The sequence below is a fragment of the Thunnus thynnus genome, chromosome 7, assembly GCF_963924715.1.
Source record: "Thunnus thynnus chromosome 7, fThuThy2.1, whole genome shotgun sequence".
NCBI lineage: Eukaryota > Metazoa > Chordata > Actinopteri > Scombriformes > Scombridae > Thunnus > Thunnus thynnus.
In genome coordinates this window covers 35,017,191-35,041,993 of record NC_089523.1, presented here as the reverse complement: position 1 = coordinate 35,041,993, position 24,803 = coordinate 35,017,191, and the positions used below count along the sequence as shown (strand labels likewise).

The 24,803-nt window shown below is 41.8% G+C and overlaps 1 protein-coding gene across 1 annotated transcript in view; it reads right to left on the bottom strand.

The window, feature by feature from the left end:
- Positions 1-2,457: 2,457 nt before the first annotated feature.
- The window catches only part of abcg1 (ATP-binding cassette, sub-family G (WHITE), member 1), a 29,649-nt gene continuing 7,303 nt past the window's right edge, over positions 2,458-24,803 (bottom strand). Inside the window, exons 3-15 of the mRNA XM_067595709.1 lie at positions 17,893-18,010; positions 15,518-15,650; positions 14,861-14,911; positions 14,630-14,775; positions 14,405-14,528; positions 11,580-11,694; positions 11,077-11,222; positions 9,202-9,300; positions 8,950-9,118; positions 7,420-7,520; positions 5,873-6,031; positions 5,664-5,782; positions 2,458-3,964 (exon numbers count right to left, since the gene is read on the bottom strand). Coding sequence (XP_067451810.1) covers positions 3,736-3,964; positions 5,664-5,782; positions 5,873-6,031; positions 7,420-7,520; positions 8,950-9,118; positions 9,202-9,300; positions 11,077-11,222; positions 11,580-11,694; positions 14,405-14,528; positions 14,630-14,775; positions 14,861-14,911; positions 15,518-15,650; positions 17,893-18,010 — 1,709 coding nt within the window. The 3' untranslated portion in view covers positions 2,458-3,735. The remainder of the gene's footprint in view (positions 3,965-5,663; positions 5,783-5,872; positions 6,032-7,419; positions 7,521-8,949; positions 9,119-9,201; positions 9,301-11,076; positions 11,223-11,579; positions 11,695-14,404; positions 14,529-14,629; positions 14,776-14,860; positions 14,912-15,517; positions 15,651-17,892; positions 18,011-24,803) is intronic.

Genomic DNA, 24,803 nt, shown 5'->3' with positions numbered 1-24,803 from the left:
TTGTCTGATGAAGGCCACTCCAAACAGAAACACTGAATAAATAATGAGCTTTTATAAATGACTGTCTTCATCCAAACACATGGAGTGAAAAACACAACATACATGTGCAGAGTTTAACCCTTTCATGCAAAGCGGTCACTACAGTGGACAGCTGTCCAAAAGCCGTTTTATTATATATGCATGGGGTTTTAATGGTATAGTTGCACATCAGCCAACACAGTGGACTCTAGTGTGTCATCACATACGTTGCCATCCATTGGCCGGCCTTTGTAAGTGCAACACAAATTTCTCAAAACCATAGACTGTAAAAGCTCAAAACCAAGATGGCTGCCTGCGGGCCGGAAATGCTCAACAGCTCAGGAATATCTCGCCAGTCCTTCTATAGTAACAGACCCTTACAGGTAAATAAAATTTTGTAACATCAAGTAACAACTAACTGTTAAAATTTCCAAGTATTGATTTTATGTTGGGAGAAAATGACGATTAATCATCTGTCCACTAAGTTGGACAAACTCCTTGAAAAATGCGTGTTTAAACAAAAATGAGGTTCAAATATTTTTTTCATGTCTAAAGAGGAATAAAAACACTGACTGAGGTTATCATAATTCATGCATGAAAGGGTTAAAGGAAGCTGTCGGCCTCTGAACAGAACGACAGAGTTTCAGTCACTCTGTAAGTTTGTTGAAACTACACGAAACCAAAGCAGAGCAGGTGAGTAAACAGTCAAGTTTTACCCAATTGTTGCTCAAATTTAAACAAATTTCCAGAAAATTATTGAAAGAAAACATGAATTAAAGCTTCTTTGTTGTGTGAATATCAGCAGATAAACTAATTCTCTGGTCGGTGCCGTTAAACCGTCGCAGAAGAAGAAGACACAGCGAGACGACGTCATTAACAAAGAGACAGTCAAAGCTTCAACGATGGAAAACATGATGGAAATATGATGTTTCTGTTAGTTTCATGTATTGATATGAGGAAGGTTACAGTCTCCTCATCATCGCCCCACACAGATCTGATGTTCGTCATCATTTCTGTGTCTGTATTAATGCAGAGACTAACAGCAGATATTATAGTCTTAATGTTTTCTGATGCTGTTAAAAGTTTAGATTAAATTTTTGCAGCATCAAAACATAACATTGAATATGATTCTCCGCACACCTGAATGTATGACACACATCATCATCATCATCATCATCATCATCATCATCAGCCACATGATACCAAAGTGTTTCATGTTTCCTGATGATTTTCAGGTTGTTCAGACCAAAATAGTCATAAATGGAGGCTCTGAGGACAGAGGCTGTAAAGACTTTAAGAGGAATCTGTGAGATAATATTTAATGTCAGTGAAACAAACTTGATGTGTGGAAACACAGTCATTTAAAAAGACCTGTGTGTGTTGTGGTGCTGTCACGACAAGGCTGCGTTTCAATACGAGACATCTGTAAAGCAAATGTGTTAAACATGCTGTGTTCTTAAAACTCTTCAAAGCTTCTTTTTAAACACAGTAAGTTACTGCAGATACACAAAACCTAAAAATAAAATGAATATATATTTGTCTATTTACTGTTTGTACCTGTCCTGTCAGGTCACATCCGTAGACTGTAAAAAATATGGACTGTCACACCCTGCCTGGACTTTGTGTGTTTTTTGGTCTTTTTGTGGTTTTTGTGTTCTTTGGGGTTTCCTGGTTTCTGTTTAGTCCTTCTGGTCATGTGGGTTTTCTTGATGTATTTGGGTGGTGGGTTTGATCCTCCCTTTGTTGTCTGGCCTGGCGTGTTGTGTTCTTGGGTTTGGGTTCATGGTGGTTCTTGGGCGGGTTGGTGTGGGTTGTATTTAGAGTTTTGTGTTTTTTGGGTTTTGGTTTTGTTGCTGTGTTTCCTCAGCCAATCACTCCCAGCCTGCCCTTGTGTCTCATCACCTGTTCCCCATTCCCTGATTAGTTTAGTCTGTATTTAAGGTCTGGTTTTGAGTCGAGTCTTTGTTGGATCATTTGTTTTCTTTAGCTTGTTCTGTGCGGTTCTGTTTTGCGCTGTCCTGTCCTAACCACCTCAAGATTAAAGGTTTTCGTCTACCCTGCAATCTCTGCATGCTGGTCTCTGCAATTGCGTCCATTCCTGCTACTCAACCTGACATGGACGTCGTCACCATGACATCACCTGTTGGTTTGAACCGCCGTTTTGAAGCCTCAAGTTCAGCAGTTTGACTGTCACCATCTTAGATTTTTGGAGCCAGAAGTGACCGTATTTGAACGAAAGGGTTGAGCTGATGCTAGCTATTAGCGTGGTTAGCATGGTACTGCTAATGCTAATTTCCGCCAGCGAAAAACAGAAAAACCATTAAAACAAAATGTACCAAAAAAAACTGAAATGACACAGTTTTGTAGCAAATCCAGTTTATTTTAATTAAATTGCTGCAAGTTTAACTTTGGTGAATTTTGACCCATTAATCGTTGCTGTTGTCCAACAACAAGTCGTCCTGACAGAGCCGACCTTTGATGGAGAAGCTATCATAGCTTATTAGCTGTATTGCTAACATCCAGTTTTATTGAAGCTCCTCTGTGGGAGTAAAACCTGTTTAGTTTACATAGTTAGGAGACAGAAGGCCATGATAATAAACTAGTAATGACTTTTAATAAACTGAACTTATTGTCCTGTTAGTAACCAAACCAATGTCAGAGGGAAGTAAACAGAACAGCAGAGAGAAAATAGATAGAGAGGGACTAGCAAGCTAGCGGTTAGCAGCTTTTCACCAACCAGCCCTGCGAGTCACTACATCACCAAACCTCTGCCAGGTTCTTTATTTCTGCGTGAGACCAGCAAGAGTTTCTGCAGCGACACACAAATAGAGGAGACACTTTATACTTTTAATCTTAAATTCAGGGAACAAAAACAACCAAGAAACCAGGAAACACCAACAACCTATGGAGTTTTTACCTGACAGAAGTTCATGTTCTGATTTATCCTCAGTGCTGTTAATGAAATCTCTCAGTTTTTTTGGGAGTTAAAGTCTTTATTGAGGAAAGAATTCATTTTGACTTTATTCATAAACAGTCAGAGATACACCGTGTTTGATTTCACCTTTGACCTCAACAACGAGCTAAAGCAACTTAAAGGTACAGTGTGTAAAATTTAGCGGCATGTAGCAGAACAGACTCGGCAGACATGGAATAACATATTCATAAGTATGCTTTAATTAGCGTATAATCACCTGAAAATAAGAACTGTTGTGTTTTCGTTACCTTAGAATGAGCCTTTATATCTACAGAGGGAGCGGGTCCTCCTCCACGGAGCCGCCATGTTTCTACGGTAGCCCAGAACGGACAAACCAAACACTGGTTCTAGAGAGGGCCTCTTACCTCACTGCCGGATGAAACTGAATCCTACACACTAGTCCTTTTAATCTGGTCTCAGGCTCTTTAAAACCTGATCCAGATTTGAATAAACGGAGCCCGCCCACTCGTCCTGACTGGATTCTCATGTATGTTCAGTCGGTGTGAATCACGTGTTCTGCAGCTGCTGTCAGACAGTTATTAAACCGGCAGGAACCAGGAGACCAGCTCCTGTCCCCGCAGGACCGGACGAGTCCTCGCCGCCTCAAATCTAAACTGAACTGCTGATCTCCTCAAACAGCGAGCCAAAGTAGATTCATGCGTTCACATGTAGACAAACTACACGGCTACACGCTAACTTTGGCCTAAAAGCCTCTCAGATCTCCTCCTGGTCCTGGTCCTGGTCTACCTCTCAGCGCTGATCTTGTACCGGAGGACAAAGTACGCGATGAGCCGCAGAGAGAAGAAGAATATGGCGAGGACGATGAAGTCCAGGTAGAGTTTGGCGTCCAGCATGTCCAGTTCCTTCAGGATGGCGTCTGACTTCTGGAAGTGGCAGGTGTCGTGTTGGTCGCAGTGAAGATCCTCTCGGTCCAGACCGTAGATGGACAGGATGACGCCCTCGAAGCCATATCTGAAACACGGGAAGTATTTTTAGAATACAATAGAAAGCCTTTACTGTCATCGCACATTTCCTGCACAACTAAATTTGCTTGGCAGCCCTGAACCAGTGACAAACTTCACATCAAAGTCTAAATATAAATATAAAAAAGAACAGAAGTAGTAATAACTTTGTGTTAGAAAAGATATAAAAACAGTAAAATTAAATTAAAGTATAAAAAGTAGCGACACGGTTTTTTCGGCTTATAATATTATGCCTGTAATTAGTAAACGCGGACACTGCATGTACTGCACATGGACATTTATGGCATGACTTTTCCACTAGGTGGGGCTGCAGCCCTACAGTAGCTCTTTCTTCAGGATACCAAATACTACACCACACTAGTCTAATCCTAATTTCATCAGGAGGCAGTATCTCAACAACTATTCTATGGATTACTGTGACATTTGGTTCAGACATTCATGTTCCCCTCAGGATGAATCCTACTGAGTTTGGTGATCCTCTTTTTCCTTTAGCGCCAACATGAAGTCAAAAATAATGACGTTCCCATCAGCCTCTGCTGTACTTTGTGTTTGGTGCTAATAAGCAAATGTCAGCATGCAAAAAACAAACATGGAGAACATGGTAAACACAACAAAAATGAGCATGCCTACCTGCCTAACCAGCACCAGTCACCCCCATTATTTACAGCCTTCAGGCCAACAGTCTCAGGAAGAGCTTCTGTCTCTGAACTGAACTTGTCTGAGTGATTTTACTTTGAATCAGAATGCAGTAGGCTAATAGTTTCCATTGATGTTGAAAACTTCTGGTTGCGTTCCCCATGAAGAAGCTCTGAACTCTGCTGCCTGATACCCGAGAGAGAAACAACACAAAGTCCTCCTGATGCTGTCAGAGCTGCTACACCTTGTTCTGAGTCACAACTATATCCAATATGAATCTAAGTGGTCAGCTTTACACATCAGAGTTGTGTCAATGCAAACCAAGCATTCCCTGCTTTACAGCTTCAAATTAAAAGCTTCTCAAAGACTAACTAATGGGAGCCTTTTATTGTGAAGAATTTACAAGAAGTAAAAATGTGTTCCTCACTGAGTTAGCCGAGCTTCATTAGCGGTGCTAAAAACCGGTCGAAAAAACAACATACGGAGCTGTTTGTTCAGTTAGAAATAACGCAGAGAGGAAGAGTACAAGCAGCAACAGCCACAGTGATGATGATGTTTTATGAAGAGCTGCAGACGACCAGCACACCTCCAACAGGTAAACCTCTTATTTTACTTTGCTGTGCTGTGTAATGGTGTTGTGGCTCGGCGTTACTACTCCCACAGCGGAGCAGGGAACTCATGCACTGTGCACGTAGCATATGTCCATATAAAGAAATCCGTCACGAACTGACGTCAGATCGGGCTGAAAGTAGAAAAAACCGCTGCAAACCGAGCGTTCAGAGCAGCATGAGGATTACTGCTACATACGTTTACCTTGTTATTTGACACGTCAGCCACTTTTAACATGAACATCTGACATTGTGACATTATATATATGTCTGAAAATAAGGAAAAGCATAATACGTCCCCTTTAATTATCTTTTGAACTGACATCATTATCACTGGGTAAACGGTCGATATTTAAAGGTAAAAAGTGAGAGATTCAGTTTCACGCTAACAAACAAAAACAACGTCTTCCGTGACGTCATTATTTCATCAAACAGCGCCCCCACCTGACGTAGGAGATGTAGGACATCCACTGCAGGTACCAGGGGATGGTGTCGAAGCTGACGAAGAACCCGGAGAACAGTAGAACCGGGATCGCTGTGACCGGACCCACAAACGTCGCCACCTGCAGGAAAATAAACACACCTGAGTGAGCGAAGAATCCGGCAGCGACAGGAAGTGAGGTCACTCAGCCTGAAGGAGCTTCCTGCCTGACCTGCAGAGAGGTGGAGGCGGCGCCGATCAGCAGACCCAGACTCTGAGCCACCAGAGACGTCAGGACACCCAGAGACAGGAAGAGGAAGAAGCGAGCGGCGTCCGGCGGCTGAGCCGTCATCCAGTACACGATACTGCAGTACACCAGCGGGAATACTACCTGTACACAGCACATGCAGTACGTTTACTGGTAACGCTTTATTTTACAGCTCCTTTCACTTTATACTATTTTCCTGGAAATTCTCGGAGTAGTTTGCAGGTATTTAACGGTTGATTTCTAGGACAGTTTGGTACGAATTACAAAAAAAAACTGAAAAAGTGTTAAATTGGTTTAGTTGTTAAGTGCTGATTCATTATATTTGGGTTCATATTTGTTCATTTGCAAAAAATCTTAAAGTAAATTAGACTCTTAACAATTCTATAACTGACAGAAAATACTTCAAATAATCAGTATGTAGTTTTGTATGTCAAACCACATTTTAGCATATTAGGTTGTTTCTTAAAGATTTCATATGTACACAAAGACACATGTTCACATAAATACAGTTTTACCTTCATACACTCAGATATACATGAATTCAAAGTAAACAAACACATGTAGAGGAAAAAGTTTCAACACTGAAGTCATGAAGTTACAGATGTTTGTTTCAGATGTTTTTAACCCTTCGTGTTCCTTTAATCTGAACAAACACTGTAAACATATCAGACTCCTGAATATCTTCAGATGTTTGTTCAGAATCATCTCTGAAAGTTTTTACACTACGTCCAAAAAAACTCTGTGACATTACAACTCGATAATAATCAGAATGACGTCACTAAACATATTGATCCTTGCTAGCTGATACAGAACAATCAGAGTGATCAAATCAATGGAAATCAGTACATGCTTTGACATCATTAAGACTCAGAATGTCCCATAAACATGGTTCTTATATCCTTGCAGCCCTGACAGTCTCCTCTATACATTCACATATTATTATATATGATTCATTCAGATATGCAGATTTCATCCTCAGGACGTTTCTATGACAGGATGTGATTTTCTCATTATAGAGTGTTTAAATCTTTTATAAATAAAATACATTTTTATTGTGCCGATAAATAAATAAACATAGTTTCCTTACAGCATGATGATACAGCAAAATGGTTTATTAGTAAATGTCAGTAGAAGATTTAAGTTGTGTATTAATTTGCTTTTTATTTACCTCTAAACACAAATCCTTTACTTTAAAAATATAGCTGTTTCCTGCATTTCTGTTTTCTGTATTTTAAATACAGCAGAAAAAAAAAATATAAAAAAAAAATATATATATATATATATATAAATATATATATATATATATAATTAAATGTTTAATATTTCAAACAGCAGCTGTCAGAGAACACGTCGTAATTTCCTCATCATGTTTGACAAACACAACCTCTGACCTCTGAATATCTAATTAACACTAAACAGTTTCTACAGCAACATGTTATCATGTGATCATGCGATCCGTCTGATCATGTGATCCGTCTGCAGCTGACAGCTGATCAGCACTCTGATGTTACCTGGAAGGGGACGTCGGCCATGGTCTTGGCCAGGTAATAAGCCTTCAGACTGTACCAGTAGTTCAGGTGTTCCCTCAGAAAAACTCCCATCTCCAGAGGAACTGCAGCACAAACACAGTCAACATATGGATCAATAAACAATATATTATTATTATTATTATTAATATTATTATTATTATTATTATTATTATTATTATTATTATTATTATTATTATTAATAATAATAATAATAATAATATATGGTTTTAACTGTTTTTCAACAAGTTTCTTAAAGTTCAAATTTGGATCCAGTGTCACACCAAGATATTTAAAATCAGTAACTGTGTCAGTCTTTTCACCTTTGATGAGAATATCAGCGTTATGAGGTTGTACCATAGTCTTAGAGAAAAACATACCTTTTGTCTTGTTTACATTTAGACTCAGACATAATTGATCAAGCCAATGTTTGATCCTTTCCAATGCAATTGTTAGCTTAGCAGCAGCTAACTCAGCTGTTTTTGCATGTGTGTACAAACCGGGGTCATCTGCATACATTTGTAGTTCTGCATCATGACACTGTTGAGGGAGATCATTAATATATCGGCTGAATAATAGGGGACCTAACACTGACCCTTGTGGAACACCATTGTGCACTTCATGTTACTGGACAGTGCGTCACCAACTTTAACACTTTGTCTCCTATTAGATAAATATGAAGACATCCATGCCAGTGCTCCAGATGAGAAGTTACATTTAGAGAGTTTCGATATTAAAACATCATGATTGACTGTTGAATGCTTTACGCAGATCTAAAATACAGCACCGACTACTCCTCCTTTGTCAAGTCTTGATTTAATTTGCTCTATTAAGTGCAAGGTAACAGTTTCAGTGGAATGATCTGCTCTAAAGCCAAATTGCAAACAATGTAGACCAGAATATTAATAAAGCTGCAGGTGTATAGATAAATATATTAATAAAGCTACAGGTGTATAGATAAATATATTAATAAAGCTACAGACGTATAGATAAATATATTAATAAAGCTACAGACGTATAGATAAATATATTAATAAAGCTACAGACATATAGATAAATATATTAATAAAGCTACAGACGTATAGATAAATATATTAATAAAGCTACAGGTGTATAGATAAATATATTAATAAAGCTACAGGTGTATAGATAAATATATTAATAAAGCTACAGACATATAGATAAATATATTAATAAAGCTACAGGTGTATAGATAAATATATTAATAAAGCTGCAGGTGTATAGATAAATATATTAATAAAGCTACAGGTGTATAGATAAATATATTAATAAAGCTACAGACGTATAGATAAATATATTAATAAAGCTACAGACGTATAGATAAATATATTAATAAAGCTACAGGTGTATAAATAAATATATTAATAAAGCTACAGACGTATAGATAAATATATTAATAAAGCTACAGGTGTATAGATAAATATATTAATAAAGCTACAGGTGTATAGATAAATATATTAATAAAGCTGCAGGTGTGACGAGCAGCAGACTCACAGGTGAGCACGGTGGGCATCAGAGCGGCGAACATGAGGAACAACATGGAGAAGAAGAGGAACCCAGAGTTACTGAGAACCTTCTTGGCCTCGTTCCCGATACCCAGGTACAGCAGACCAATCAGAACGCCGATCCCGATGTGGGAGGAGATTCTCAGATGAGTCAGCACCTGGTGGACCAATCAGAACAGGGGACAGTGAGCGAACGGCCTGCAGTGACTGAAGGAGTCCACCAGGTGTCACTGCGTCTCACCGAGTCTCTGAGGATGCTGAGGAACGTTCTTCTGAACAGGATGCAGAACTGAGTCATACAGCTGGCTGAGAAACTGTGGCAACCCTCAGAGGACGACTCCTGACAGGCAGACAGACAGGTGGAGAGAGAGACAGGTGGAGAGACAGACAGGTGGAGAGACAGACAGGTGGAGAGAGAGACAGACAGGTGGAGAGACAGACAGACAGGTAGAGAGACAGACAGGTAGAGAGACAGACAGGTAGAGAGACAGACAGGTGGAGAGAGAGACAGACAGGTGGAGAGAGAGACAGGTGGAGAGAGACGGACAGGTGGAGAGAGAGACAGACAGGTAGAGAGACAGACAGACAGGTGGAGAGAGACAGACAGACAGACAGGTAGAGAGACAGACAGGTAGAGAGACAGACAGACAGGTGGAGAGAGACAGACAGGTGGAGAGACAGACAGAGAGGTGGAGAGAGAGACAGGTAGACAGACAGACAGGTGGAGAGAGACAGACAGGTGGAGAGACAGACAGGTGGAGAGACAGACAGGTGGAGAGAGAGACAAACAGGTGGAGAGAGACAGGTAGAGAGACAGACAGGTGTAGAGAGAGACAGACAGGTGGAGAGACAGACAGACAGGTGTAGAGAGAGACAGACAGGTGGAGAGACAGACAGGTGGAGAGACAGACAGACAGGTAGACAGACAGACAGGTGGAGAGAGACAGACAGGTGGAGAGAAAGACAGGTGGAGAGAGACAGACAGGTGGAGAGAGAGACAAACAGGTGGAGAGAGACAGGTAGAGAGACAGACAGGTGTAGAGAGAGACAGACAGGTGGAGAGACAGACAGACAGGTGTAGAGAGAGACAGACAGGTGGAGAGACAGACAGACAGGTGGAGAGACAGACAGGTGGAGAGAGAGACAGACAGGTGGAGAGACAGACAGGTGGAGAGACAGACAGGTGTAGAGAGAGACAGACAGGTGGAGAGACAGACAGGTGGAGAGACAGACAGGTGGAGAGAGAGACAGACATGTGGAGAGACAGGCAGGTGGAGAGAGACAGACAGGTGGAGAGAGACAGACAGGTGGAGAGAGAGACAGACATGTGGAGAGAGACAGACAGGTGGAGAGAGAGACAGACAGGTAGAGAGACAGACAGGTGGAGAGAGAGACAGACAGGTGGAGAGACAGACAGGTGGAGAGACAGACAGGTGAACGAATGAAGTCACACAGCTTTGTACCAAGTTAAGTGATAAATAATAATAATGCACATATTATTATTATTATTATTATATAGTTTTTGTGATTTTTTTCTGCAATACTCCCTGTATTGTTATTGTTATTGTTATTGTTATTGTATTTGTATACTACTGCATTGTTAATAAAGTTCTTTTTATAAAAAGCTCATTTTGATGTGTTGATCATATGTATATATATCATGTGTGACAGTCTCATCAGTTTCTGCCTCATTAATCAATGAAATGTTAAAGATTGATATTCAGTTTCTTAGAGCTCTCTTCAGTTTGCTCATTTTTATCGATCAAAAGTCCAAAACTTAAAGATTTACAAAATATGACTAAAATATGTTGAAGAAAAACAGCAAAACTTCACTTTTAAGAAGCTGGAAGCAGAGAAAGTTTTAGCATTTAAGGTTGAAATATTATTCCAGGAAAAGGAAAGAGAGTGTGAACATGTGACCGGTTTAAAAATCTGAAGCTGATCAATAAAAGGAGTAAAAAGTCAAATATTTCCTCTAAAATGTTGTGAAGTAGAAGTTTAAAGTAGGACAAATACTCGAGTAAAGTACAAGAACCTCAAATCTGTATTTAAGTACTTGAGTAAAGTTGTGTAGTTTGATTAATCAAACAGACATGTGTGTGTTTGTTTGTTTCACCTCCTCAGCTCGCTGCCACAGGAGCGGGTGGAGGTTAGTGTCTCCGTTCAGCTCTGTCTGATAATCCTTCTCACACTTCCTGTCCTGCACGGCTCTCACCAGACGCACCATCTGATCCCCGTACTCCCCCGACGCCACCTCCATCACTGACACGCAAATCAGAAGTCATGTGACCATTTTACAGAAACACAATAAAACATGGAGCTGCACCTCCTCTGATGTCCACCAGATGCTGCTGTGATCAAAACTCACTGATCTTCTTCTACTGACACAATAAATGTCCTGTTAAAGTTTAACTGTCAATACAACACACACATGCACACACATGCACTAGTTGTGATGTCACACATCCTGCCCGTAGACCCGCCCCTTTTAAATCTGGTTTTCACTGAGCTCAGAGAAACTTTCCTCCTTCAGCAGATGAATGAAAACAAACTGCAGAGACGAGAACAAACATCCAGCTGAAGGAAGAAGAACAAACGTGTTTTTGAGCGTTTTCTTACCGAAGTCGGCGGGGTTGTGGTAGGTGGGGCAGTTGAGACCGAGGTCTCGCAGGTAGGGAACCAGACTGGAGACTTTTCCTCTGTAGATACACTGACCCTGACTCAGCACGTACAGCTGAAACACACAAACACATTCGGGCTCTGTGATTGGCTCACCTGCAGCTTCTTTTCACTCTGCTGCTAAACATGCAGATGAGCTGCATGCTGATTGGTTTAAAGTGTAGCATCATGTGACTGTCAGAGACAGATAAAGCTGATTAGCTGTGCTGTTGTGATCACTGATGATTGATTGTGATCATGATTGGTCGGATACACTCAGTGGTGGGAAGTATCTCAGGTACTGTAATGAAGTACAACTTTGAGGTACTTGTACTTTACTTGAGTATTTCCATGTGATGCTACTTTATACTTTCTACTCCACTACATTTATTTGACAGCTTTAGTTACTTACTTTTCAGATGATTCAGAAGATTTTACATAAAATAACATACGTTTATAAATATACTTGAAAATTAAACCAGCGGTTCAAACTTCTTGGCTTTTTACAGTAAATCAGTGTTTGTGTCTCTTTGTTTCAGATGTTTCTGAGTTGTTCACAGTTCCACCAAAGAGACGTTTTCCTTCACATGGTTTCAAATAAATAACTGTTTGAGGCCCAAAGACGTAAAACTCACCAATATTTGACAAAAAATGTATGTAGCAGAACTTTTCTTCTTTCCTTCCCAATCTATCATCTCAACACCCCTCAGACCCTAACCCCCTAACCCCCTAACCCTAACCCTGACCCTAACCCTGACCCTAACCCTGACCCTAACCCTAACCCTAACCCCAACCCTAACCCTAACCCTAACCCCAACCCTAACCCCAACCCTAACCCCCTAACCCCCTAACGCTAACCCTGACCCTAACCCTGACCCTAACCCTAACCCTGACCCTAACCCCCTAACCCTGACCCTGACCCTAACCCTGATCCTAACCCTAACTCTGGCCCTAACCCTGACCCTAACCCCCTAACCCCAACCCTAACCCTGATCCTAACCCTAACTCTGACCCTAATCCTAACCCTGATCCTAACCCTAACCCTGACCCTAACCCTGATCCTAACCCTAACCCTGACCCTAACCCTAACCTTAACCCTGATCCTAACCCTAACTCTGACCCTGATCCTAACCCTAACTCTGACCCTGATCCTAACCCTAACCCTAACTCTGACCCTAACCCTGACCCTAACCCCCTAACCCCAACCCTAACCCTGACCCTAACCCTGACCCTAACCCTGACCCTAACCCTAACCCTGACCCTAACCCTGACCCTAAGCCCCTAACCCTGATCCTAACCCTAACCCTGACCCTAACCCCAACCTTAACCCTGATCCTAACCCTAACTCTGACCCTGATCCTAACCCTAACTCTGACCCTGATCCTAACCCTAACTCTGACCCTGATCCTAACCCTAACTCTGACCCTAACCCTGACCCTAACCCTGACCCTGACCCTAACCTTAACCCTGATCCTAACCCTAACCTTAACCCTGATCCTAACCCTAACTCTGACCCTGATCCTAACCCTAACTCTGACCCTGATCCTAACCCTAACTCTGACCCTAACCCTGACCCTAACCCCCTAACCCCAACCCTAACCCTGACCCTAACCCTGACCCTAACCCTGACCCTAACCCTAACCCTGACCCTAACCCTGACCCTAACCCCCTAACCCTGACCCTAACCCCCTAACCCCAACCCTAACCCTGACCCTAACCCTGACCCTAACCCTAACCCTGACCCTAACCCTGACCCTAACCCTGACCCTAACCCTAACCCTGACCCTAACCCTGACCCTAACCCCCTAACCCTGATCCTAACCCTAACCCTGACCCTAACCCTAACCTTAACCCTGATCCTAACCCTAACCTTAACCCTGATCCTAACCCTAACTCTGACCCTGATCCTAACCCTAACTCTGACCCTGATCCTAACCCTAACTCTGACCCTAACCCTGACCCTAACCCCCTAACCCCAACCCTAACCCTGACCCTAACCCTGACCCTAACCCTGACCCTAACCCTAACCCTGACCCTAACCCTGACCCTAACCCCCTAACCCTGACCCTAACCCCCTAACCCCAACCCTAACCCTGACCCTAACCCTGACCCTAACCCTGACCCTAACCCTAACCCTGACCCTAACCCTGACCCTAACCCTGACCCTAACCCCCTAACCCTGATCCTAACCCTAACCCTGACCCTAACCCTAACCTTAACCCTGATCCTAACCCTAACTCTGACCCTAACCCTAACTCTGAGTTCAAACCGGCTCCACCTCCAGCAGCTGCAACAATGACAGGCTGTTTTTGCACTGACTCATCAGTGTTCAGTATCAGTCACAGCCCGATTCTCTGCAAAACCAGTACTTATACTTAAATACTAAAGTAAGTTTGGCTGCTAATACTTCTGTACTTTTACTTAAGTAGGATTTTTATACTACCACTTTTACCTCAGTAAAGGATCTGAGTATTTCTTCCACCACTGGCTGCAGGTAGCTGCTGCTCTTCTCTTTCAGACACGTTTTAACATCACATTTGTTCACATTTAGTTAAATCCATTTAAAGTCGTATGAATCAGTTGTTAGCAGCTGCAGTGTAACATGATGTTCAGACAACCATCACTGATCACTGTGATACTGAAGGAAACTCAAACATGATGGGCAGGTTCTGCAGCCTTGTTTTTCTCTGTTTCTAAGCAGATTTATGGAGGTTTATCGGTGATGATGTCAGAGATAAGGATCCTCAGGAAGTGTGAGTCACACTGAATAATATCAAATTGATCACCTTGTCGAAGAGCTCGAACAGTTTGGCGCTGGGCTGGTGGATGGTGCAGATGACGGTGCGTCCTCCCTGAGCCAGAGCCTTCAGCAGAGACACCACCTGGAAACAGGACGAGCTGTCCAAACCACTGAGACACAGACAGTTAACTGGTTTTTGATTGATTGAACACTAATAACACTTATAGGTTATGATCTTTCTCCAGACGACCTCTGTGACGAGTTTTCTGACCTGGTGGGTTCGTCGAAGAACATGACCGGTGGGTTGTTGACGAGCTCCAGAGCGATGGCGAGTCTCTTCCTCTGACCCCCCGACAGGTGAGACGTTCTGGTTTTCGCACAGTCAAGTAAACCCAGAGCCATCAGGATCTCCTGGACCTGAACACACACAGACACACCAGACCTGCTGCTTCAGCCTTCAACAGCAGTGACACCAGGAGTTAGTCAGGGGTCGTCCACTCACCATCTCCCTGCGAGCCTCCACCTTCTCCTGCAGCTTCAGGTTGGCCGAAACCTGCAGAAACAACAACAACAACAACAGATCAATAATGTTTCCTGTTCGCTGTCCAATAAATAATATGAAAATGATGCTACATAAAGTGCAGGTGAGCCTGTTGCAGAAGCGAACACTGATGTTGGCGCGATAAACCATAAAACTGATGCTGATATACCAAAATATACACATCACATAGAGAAACTAAAATACATTTCATCCTGTATTTTATTAAGGTTTAGTTTGTTGTTTAATAATTTTTCATAAATCATCAAATACAAGAATTCTGCAGGTTGAGTTGTACTGAATGAATGAATGAGTGAATGAATGAATGAGTGAATGAATGAATGAGTGAATGAATGAGGGAGTTAATGAATGAATGAATGAAGGAGTGAATGAGTGAGGGAGTGAATGAATGAATGAGTGAGGGAGTGAATAAGTGAAGGAGTGAATGAGTGAGGGAGTGAATAAGTGAGGGAGGGAATGAATGAATGAGTGAAGGAGTGAATAAGTGAAGGAGTGAATGAATGAATGAATGAATGAATGAATAAGTGAAGGAGTGAATGAGTGAATGAGTGAATGAGTGAATAAGTGAAGGAGTGAATGAATGAATGAGTGAATGAGTACCATCATGGCTTCCTGCACGGTCAGGTGAGGCAGCAGCATGTCGTCCTGCATGATGTAACAGGAAACCTTCCTGAAGGAGCGCAGGTCTCTGGGCTGACTGTTGATCAGGATCTCCCCCTTCATTCCCGTCTCCCTGTTACACAGAACCAGAACCATCCAGAACCAGAACCATCCAGAACAAGAGCCAAACAGAACCAGAACCATCCAGAACAAGAGCCAAATAGAACCAGAACCATCCAGAACCACATCCATACAGAACTAAATTCTCTCTCCGTACAAAATACCTTTTTCAACTCTTTACCTCAACAAGAGAACATTTTTCATTGCCAGAATTGTCCGTATCTACAACTATTACTATTGTAATTATGTTACTTTGTATTCGTATATAATATAATATACTGTATATAAAGCAATGACTGTACGCATGTACATACATACATGTGTATGTATGTATGTATGTGTGTATGTATGTATGTATGTATGTATGTGTGTGTTGGGGCCTGGGGTCTGTGTTTGTAACACAAGCAACAAACACATTCTGGCACCCTCAGTTGTCTGTATATGCAGGCTTACACAAGGAACCAGGTGAAAAGCAAAAAAGGATTAAACAAGCATTATAGTTCACCTAAGTTTAGATGAATGTGGCAGTCATTTAAAATGACTACTGTGGATATTTAGCAGCCTGACAGCAGAAGGAATGAAGGACTTAGAGCCGCGGTTTGTTCTCCTGCATTAAACGCTGGCCTGACAGCATTACAGTGATTGGCTGATAATTCCTTTTGCTCTCTGGGCCTCATGTTTCTTCCAGAAGGAGCACAAGTCTCTTGCTGGACTCCAACTGTCTTAGAACAGACCTTAACAGACAACCCAGTAAACCAGCAAATAACTGAAAAAAAAAGACTTTCAATGAATGATTGATAAAAATTCCATAAAATAAGTGTAACAGACATTAAAAGAGTTATGCTTCCGCATTAAGTGAGTTTGTTGACTTAACAACTGACTCTGTGTTCACATCAAGCTTGAGTTGGATGTCGACTATTGTTCCTACATACTTGTGTCTACAATTTGAACGTCCTCACCATGTCACTATTTTTTCTAATATCAATGATTAGTTCATTAGCTTTTGACACATTAAGGAATATAAAATATTAAAAAATATAAATTGTTTTAATTTATCAATTAAGTTGTTACAAAGTTGAGTAAACAGCAGAAACTTAAATTAAATCAATATTTGCTGTGAGCAGCTTTGCCTTTAAAACAACAGCAGCAGTTCTCCTCGGTTCACTTTAACAGTGTTTCATGGTAACTTGCAGGCAGGTTGTTGTAACCATCCTGGAGAAAGAATCTTCTTCTGTGGATTTATTATTTAGAACATCTCAGGTGCTTCTTCATGTTAATCCCAGATTGACTCCATGATGTTGAGATCAGGGCTCTGTGGGGGCCAAACCATCTGTTGCAGGACTCATCATTCTTCTTGTTACTGAAAATAGTTCTTTATGACTCTAGCTGTATGCTCAGGGTCATTGTCATGTCATGAATAAATTTGGGACTGATCAGACACCTCCCTGATGGTATTGCATGATAGATAAGAATCTAAACATCTAGGGTGCCTAAAACTTTTACACAGTACTGCATGTCCATTTACTAAAACCTGCTGGACTCTGTCCGCTAAAAAATCCAAAAGCAGCATTAAAAGCTGATCAACTAATTTAAAATAAGAAGCAAGTTGCTCAATAAAAATATGCTTCATCTTGTTAAAAACCAAAGACAAATCAGCAAATATACAGACTTGCTTCTATGTGATGTTGTCTTTTTATCGTCCTTTAATCTGTTTTTCATCTCTTTATTGTTTTTCATTGTCTTCTACTGTCGTCCTCTTAATGTTGGACTTGTTATTGCTCTCTGACATATGTCTTTGCTTTTATATTGTTCTGTATTTTCTTTGTCAAAGCACTTTGTAAACTCTGTTTTTAAAAGTGCTATATATTAGAAAAGTCTCACATGAGATAAGGGTTTCTGAAGGTGTTTATACCCTCTGTCGAGGATGAAGAGTTTTGCATCCTGCACACCTTTACCAGCTTGATAAGCTGGGGTCTAGTCTGCCAACAATTAGGGAAACAACCTTATATTAAAAATCTTCTCAATTTTTCATCACAAAGGATGTAAGCGCAACAGGTCTGAACTTATTTACTTCCTTGGGATGTTTTGATTTTGGGATGGGTATTATAGTGGATGTTTTCCAGATTGTATGTATTTGGCCACATTCATGCATTCATTTATGCATTTTATTCACACAGTAACAGTGATTCAGGTGTTTTATTCAGACAGTAACAGTGATTCAAGTGTGAGCAGGCAGGTTTTTCAGTCACACTTACCTGTACCCGGCCAGGATATTCATGAGGGTGGACTTTCCGGCTCCTGAGGGCCCCATGATGGCCACGAGGTCCCCGCTTGTGAATTTCCCAGAGATCCCTTTGAGCAGAGTCTTGTAACCTGAGATACAAAAGAAACAATCAGTCTGCAGGTTCCCAGACACACCGAGAGCAGCGCTTTGTCCTCAGCTTTCAGCCCAGTTTGGAGGCTTTCCTCTCAGATTTCTGCAGATTAATCTGCTCAGATTCACACAGAAACACCCGCCTGCTGTCTGACTGTTAGCCTCAGATTATTAAACAACATCATGAAACCTGAAGCCACAAAACTCACTTTTAGTACATCTGTATTCCAAATGTAATTTAGCCGCATTGAGAGACCCAAAAAATAACTCAACATTCAGTTTGTTTCACCATATAAATATAATACATTTTATTTATACAGTGCTTTTCAGGGTACTCAAAGACGCTTTACATAAGTAAAAATGATCATAGAAAAACAACACAGGAAAAGCAGTGCTGAAAAGGTGAGTTTTGATCAGTGATTTGAACATGGACAGATCGGTTCAGTCTCAGATGTTTTTGGGGTGAGAATTCCAGAGGGAGGGGGCAGCTATGGAGAAGGCTCTGTCACCCCAGGTGTGGTGCTCGGTCCTGAGTGGTGAAGACAGGAGGTTGGCATCAAAGGAGTGGAGACTGTGGGAAGGAGTGTGGTGGTGGAGCAGGGGGGTGAGGTGGGAGGGGGCCTGGTTATGGAGCAGGGGGGTGAGGTGGGAGGGGGCCTGGTTATGGAGCAGGGGGGTGAGGTAGGAGGGGGTTTGGTTATGGAGCAGGGGGGTGAGGTAGGAGGGGGTCTGGTTATGGAGCAGGGGGGTGAGGTAGGAGGGGGTTTGGTTATGGAGCAGGGGGGTGAGGTAGGAGGGGGTCTGGTTATGGAGCAGGTGAGGTAGGAGGGGGCCTGGTTATGGAGCAGGGGGGTGAGGTAGGAGGGGGTCTGGTTATGGAGCAGGTGAGGTAGGAGGGGGCCTGGTTATGGAGCAGGGGGGTGAGGTAGGAGGGGGTCTGGTTATGGAGCAGGTGAGGTAGAGGGGGTCTGGTTATGGAGCAGGTGAGGTAGAGGGGGTCTGGTTATAGGGCAGGTGAGGTAGGAGGGGGTCTGGTTATAGGGCAGGTGAGGTAGAGGGGGTCTGGTTATAGGGCAGGTGAGGTAGGAGGGGGCTTGGTTATGGAGCAGGTGAGGTAGAGGGGGTCTGGTTATAGAGCAGGTGAGGTAGAGGGGGTCTGGTTATGGAGCAGGTGAGGTAGGAGGGGGTCTGGTTATGGAGCAGGTGAGGTAGAGGGGGTTTGGTTATGGAGCAGGTGAGGTAGAGGGGGTCTGGTTATGGAGCAGGTGAGGTAGGAGGGGGTCTGGTTATGGAGCAGGTGAGGTAGAGGGGGTCTGGTTATGGAGCAGGTGAGGTAGAGGGGGTCTGGTTATGGAGCAGCGGGGTGAGGTAGAGGGGGTCTGGTTATGGAGCAGGTGAGGTAAGAGGGGGTCTGGTTATGGAGCAGGTGAGGTAGAGGGGGTCTGGTTATGGAGCAGCGGGGTGAGGTAGAGGGGGTCTGGTTATGGAGCAGATGAGGTAGAGGGAGTCTGGTTATGGAGCAGGTGAGGTAGGAGGGGGTCTGGTTATGGAGCAGGTGAGGTAGAGGGGGTCTGGTTATGAAGCAGGTGAGATAGAGGGGGTCTGGTTATGGAGCAGATGAGGTAGGAGGGGTCTGGTTATGAAGGGCTTTGTGAGTGAGGAGAAGGACTTTGAACTGGATCCATTGTGGGAGCAGGTGAGCAGCAGAGTTCTGGGTGTACTGGACTTTATTTAGGCCATAATGAATACAGTTGCAGGAGTCAGTTCTGGATGTGATGGAAACATGGATCAGAGTTTCAGCAGCAGAGTGATCAGCAGAGACGAGCTTTGTTTTTTAGGTGGAAAAAGGAAGTTTGTTTCACGTGGTGTTTAAATATGAACACAATAAAACAGAATAACAAACATGTCAAACAGCTGGAAAACAGTCTGTCTGTCATTTTAGATTAACTGTGACACTTAACAATCAAGCACTGCTGAAAATGTCAGTAGGTCATTAATCACATTAATTAGAGAAATGGGGTTACCATGACAACCAAAGAGGAGGAGGATGAAGATTCTTGGCAGTAACCGCTGCAGCGTTTATCTGCTGATGGAGGCCGAACGCTCCTCAACAAGATTATCAGATTACATCAGATCGAACCTGATTTAATCCTCTCTGACCAGCAGTAACCTCTACTGCAGTAATACACACTGTACTGCAGTAATACACACTGTACTGCAGTAATACACAGTGTACTGCAGTAATACACAATGTACTGCATTAGTAGACACTGTACTGCAGTAATACACACTGTACTGCAGTAATACACAATGTACTGCAGTAGTACACACACTGTACTGCAGTAATACACAGTGTACTGCAGTAATACACAATGTACTGCAGTAGTACACACTGTACTGCAGTAATACACACTGTACTGCAGTAATACACAGTGTACTGCAGTACTACACACTGTACTGCAGTAACCCACACTGTACTGCAGTAATACACAGTGTACTGCATTAATACACACTGTACTGCAGTAATACACACTGTACTGCAGTAACCCACAATGTACTGCAGTACTACACACTGTACTGCAGTAACCCACGATGTACTGCAGTAATACACACTGTACTGCATTAATACACAATGTACTGCAGTACTACACACAGTGTACTGCAGTAAGTTCATCTGAAGTGACTCTAGAACTGCAGTTTGCTGTTTAAGCTGAAAGGTTTTGAGGAGGTTTGTTGTCGCGTTGATGAACGAGCTCTCTCGCTTCATCACGACGTTAAACAAGAAACAGTTTACAGAGATGCAGTAGTACACACTGTAATGCAGTAATACACACTGTACTGCAGTAATACACAGTGTACTGCAGTAATATACAGTGTACTGCAGTAATATACAGTGTACTGCAGTAATACACAGTGTACTGCAGTAATACACACTGTACTGCAGTACTACACACTGTATTGCAGTAATACACACTGTACTGCAGTATTACACACTGTACTGCAGTACTACACACTGTACTGCAGTAATAAACACTGTACTGCAGTAATACACACTGTACTGCATTAATACACAATGTACTGCAGTACTACACACAGTGTACTGCAGTAAGTTCATCTGAAGTGACTCTAGAACTGCAGTTTGCTGTTTAAGCTGAAAGGTTTTGAGGAGGTTTGTTGTCGCGTTGATGAACGAGCTCTCTCGCTTCATCACGACGTTAAACAAGAAACAGTTTACAGAGATGCAGTAGTACACACTGTAATGCAGTAATACACACTGTACTGCAGTAATACACAGTGTACTGCAGTAATATACAGTGTACTGCAGTAATATACAGTGTACTGCAGTAATACACAGTGTACTGCAGTAATACACACTGTACTGCAGTACTACACACTGTATTGCAGTAATACACACTGTACTGCAGTATTACACACTGTACTGCAGTACTACACACTGTACTGCAGTAATAAACACTGTACTGCAGTAATACACACTGTACTGCATTAATACACAATGTACTGCAGTACTACACACAGTGTACTGCAGTAAGTTCATCTGAAGTGACTCTAGAACTGCAGTTTGCTGTTTAAGCTGAAAGGTTTTGAGGAGGTTTGTTGTCGCGTTGATGAACGAGCTCTCTCGCTTCATCACGACGTTAAACAAGAAACAGTTTACAGAGATGCAGTAGTACACACTGTAATGCAGTAATACACACTGTACTGCAGTAATACACAGTGTACTGCAGTAATATACAGTGTACTGCAGTAATATACAGTGTACTGCAGTAATACACAGTGTACTGCAGTAATATACAGTGTACTGCAGTAATATACAGTGTAATGCAGTAATACACAGTGTACTGCAGTAATATACAGTGTACTGCAGTAATATACAGTGTACTGCAGTAGTACACACTGTAATGCAGTAATACACAGTGTAATGCAGTAGTACAAACTGTACTGCAGTAATACACAGTGTACTGCAGTAGTACACACTGTAATGCAGTAGTACACACTGTACTGCAGTAATACACAGTGTACTGCAGTAGTACACAGTGTAATGCAGTGCTCTCTCGCTTCATCACGACGTTAAACAAGAAACAGTTTACAGAGATTCGTCCGAGAGTGAAACGTGTTTTTGTGAAGTTGAGAGCAGGTTGCCGTCGGCGTCCTGACTGGCGTCCTGACTGGCGTCCTGACTGGCGTCCTGACTGGCGTCCTGACTGGCGTCCTGACTGGCGTCCTGACTGGCGTCCTGACTGTATCTGGAAACAAATCCTTCAGCTGAACAGTCCGTTAATCTACTTATTAAATAAATCACACAGGCTGTTGTGGGTCTCTGCTCCCTCGGTGCTGTCTGTCAGGCAAAACCGAAAACATTTCTGCCGCCGAAGTTCAGATGATGAGCAGCGGCTGTTTTATAACGAGTCAGATTAGTGACGATGACCTGCGGTAACCCCGTCACTCCAGGAATACCCACAATTCATCTGGGCCAACTGCCTGTCCACCACCTTTCATCGCCTCACACTTCACAGAGAAAACCGTTCTTCATCATCCTCAGGAGGAGTGTTCCTCACTCTGCAGTATTACACACTGTACTGCAGTAATAAACAGTGTATTGCAGTATTACACACTGTACTGCAGTAATAAACAGTGTATTGCAGTAATACACAATGTACTGCAGTATTACACACTGTACTGCAGTAATAAACAGTGTATTGCAGTAATACACACTGTACTGCGGTAATACACAGTGTACTGCGGTAATACACAGTGTACTGCAGTAATAAACAGTGTACTGCAGTAATACACAATGTACTGCAGTATTACACACTGTACTGCAGTAATAAACAGTGTATTGCAGTAATACACACTGTACTGCGGTAATACACAGTGTACTGCGGTAATACACAGTGTACTGCAGTAGTACACACTGTACTGCAGTAATACACAACGTACTGCAGTAGTACACACTGTACTGCAGTAATACACACTGTACTGCGGTAATACACAGTGTACTGCGGTAATACACAGTGTACTGCAGTAATAAACAGTGTACTGCAGTATTACACACTGTACTGCAGTAATAAACAGTCTACTGCAGTAATACACAATGTACTGCAGTAATACACACTGTACTGCAGTAATATACAGTGTACTGCAGTAATATACACTGTACTGCAGTAATAAACAGTCTACTGCAGTAATACACAATGTACTGCAGTAGTACACACTGTACTGCAGTAATACACACTGTACTGCAGTATTACACACTGTACTGCATAATACACACTGTACTGCAGTAGTACACAACGTACTGCAGTAGTACACAACGTACTGCAGCTAATAACAATAAATCTAATTATAATAGACAAAACAAGCTTTTAGGCCCATTTGTGTTGTTGCAAGATTTTCTTTTTTCTGTTGCTTGTGAGCAGAAATAAATCCAGTGTGTAAAGATCAGAGGAGTCCTGCACCAACAGCTAAAAATAATATCTATATTAACATTAATGGACATGTATTTTATATGTGGTAAATATGAGTTTCACACTCAGATTAATACCGTATATATGTTTGTTTGTTTATTGTTTCAGATTCTAATACAGAAGTTTTACTGTGTTGTGTTTTAAGTTTTAATATTTTAATTCATCACATCTGACAACAGACAGAAAAAAGCTTTAACTGCATCTGCTACAATGAATATATGGTGTAATAAATAATAAATGTATTGTGTGTTTTCCCTGTTAAATAAACAGTAACATAAGTCAGTATATTTAGGGACAAAGTGCTGCTTTGAGAACAAATGTGTGCATGTTTTATCATTTTGATTTTCCTGAGCTTTCTGACTTTTTTGTGGATTTTTCCTCGTGCAGGTGGTTCAGGTTATGTGTGTTTGTGACTCGGAGTATCAGGTTAAATGTTTGTGAACTCTTTGTTCCTGCAGCTTCTCGTCTTCACTTTTTCTTTCTTTGTTTCGTCCTGAAAAGCTGAAACATGACACAAGCTTTTCTCTCCAGATTCAGTAAATCTGTTTTTTTTTATTGTACACAAACCAGTTTTACAAGCACTTAGCAGGCAAGTTTTCATTCATGTTCTTTAAGTTTTTTCTCGTCTCTGAAACTTGTGGCGATGATTTTAAAAATGTCCTCGACTGTTCTGAACAATAAAAACCAAACATGTCATTTTAACAAAGATAATTGTTGTTTTTTTTAAACAACTACAGCTCCCATGAGTCTTAGGAGGTAACATGACATGGTTCAAATATGTGAGCAGAACTGCACAGCCAGTATTTTTATTCAGTTGCTGGTCGGTTGCAGGAACTTTATTAACCATCACACACTGAAATGACTTTACTGTCACTCATTAGGAGCGAACAACGCGTTTCCCTCAGCAGAATTGCACGAGTACTCACAGGTGTGATAAATACATCTGAGTCACATGACTAATATAATTAAATATGACTGACACACTGAAAACAGAATAACTTTAGTGTCTGAATATTGTACGACATCTATGCAAGTCAAACAGATTATAAACAAACATAGAATCCTAGAGTGTGACTCAAATTTGAATCATTTGTCAACCTCTAGACCTCCAGATACTGTTGTCAGTTCTGTGTATAAGGAACCTGCACAAATTAATTGGCTTTCTCAACGAGAAAGCACCAAGAAACCCATCTATATCTATAATAATGAATAATTTATATTCATGTATCTATATAAATGGGTCATATATGAGAACAGCTATTTGCGTTGTATTTCTTAAATATATTTCGTGTATATATACTAGGAG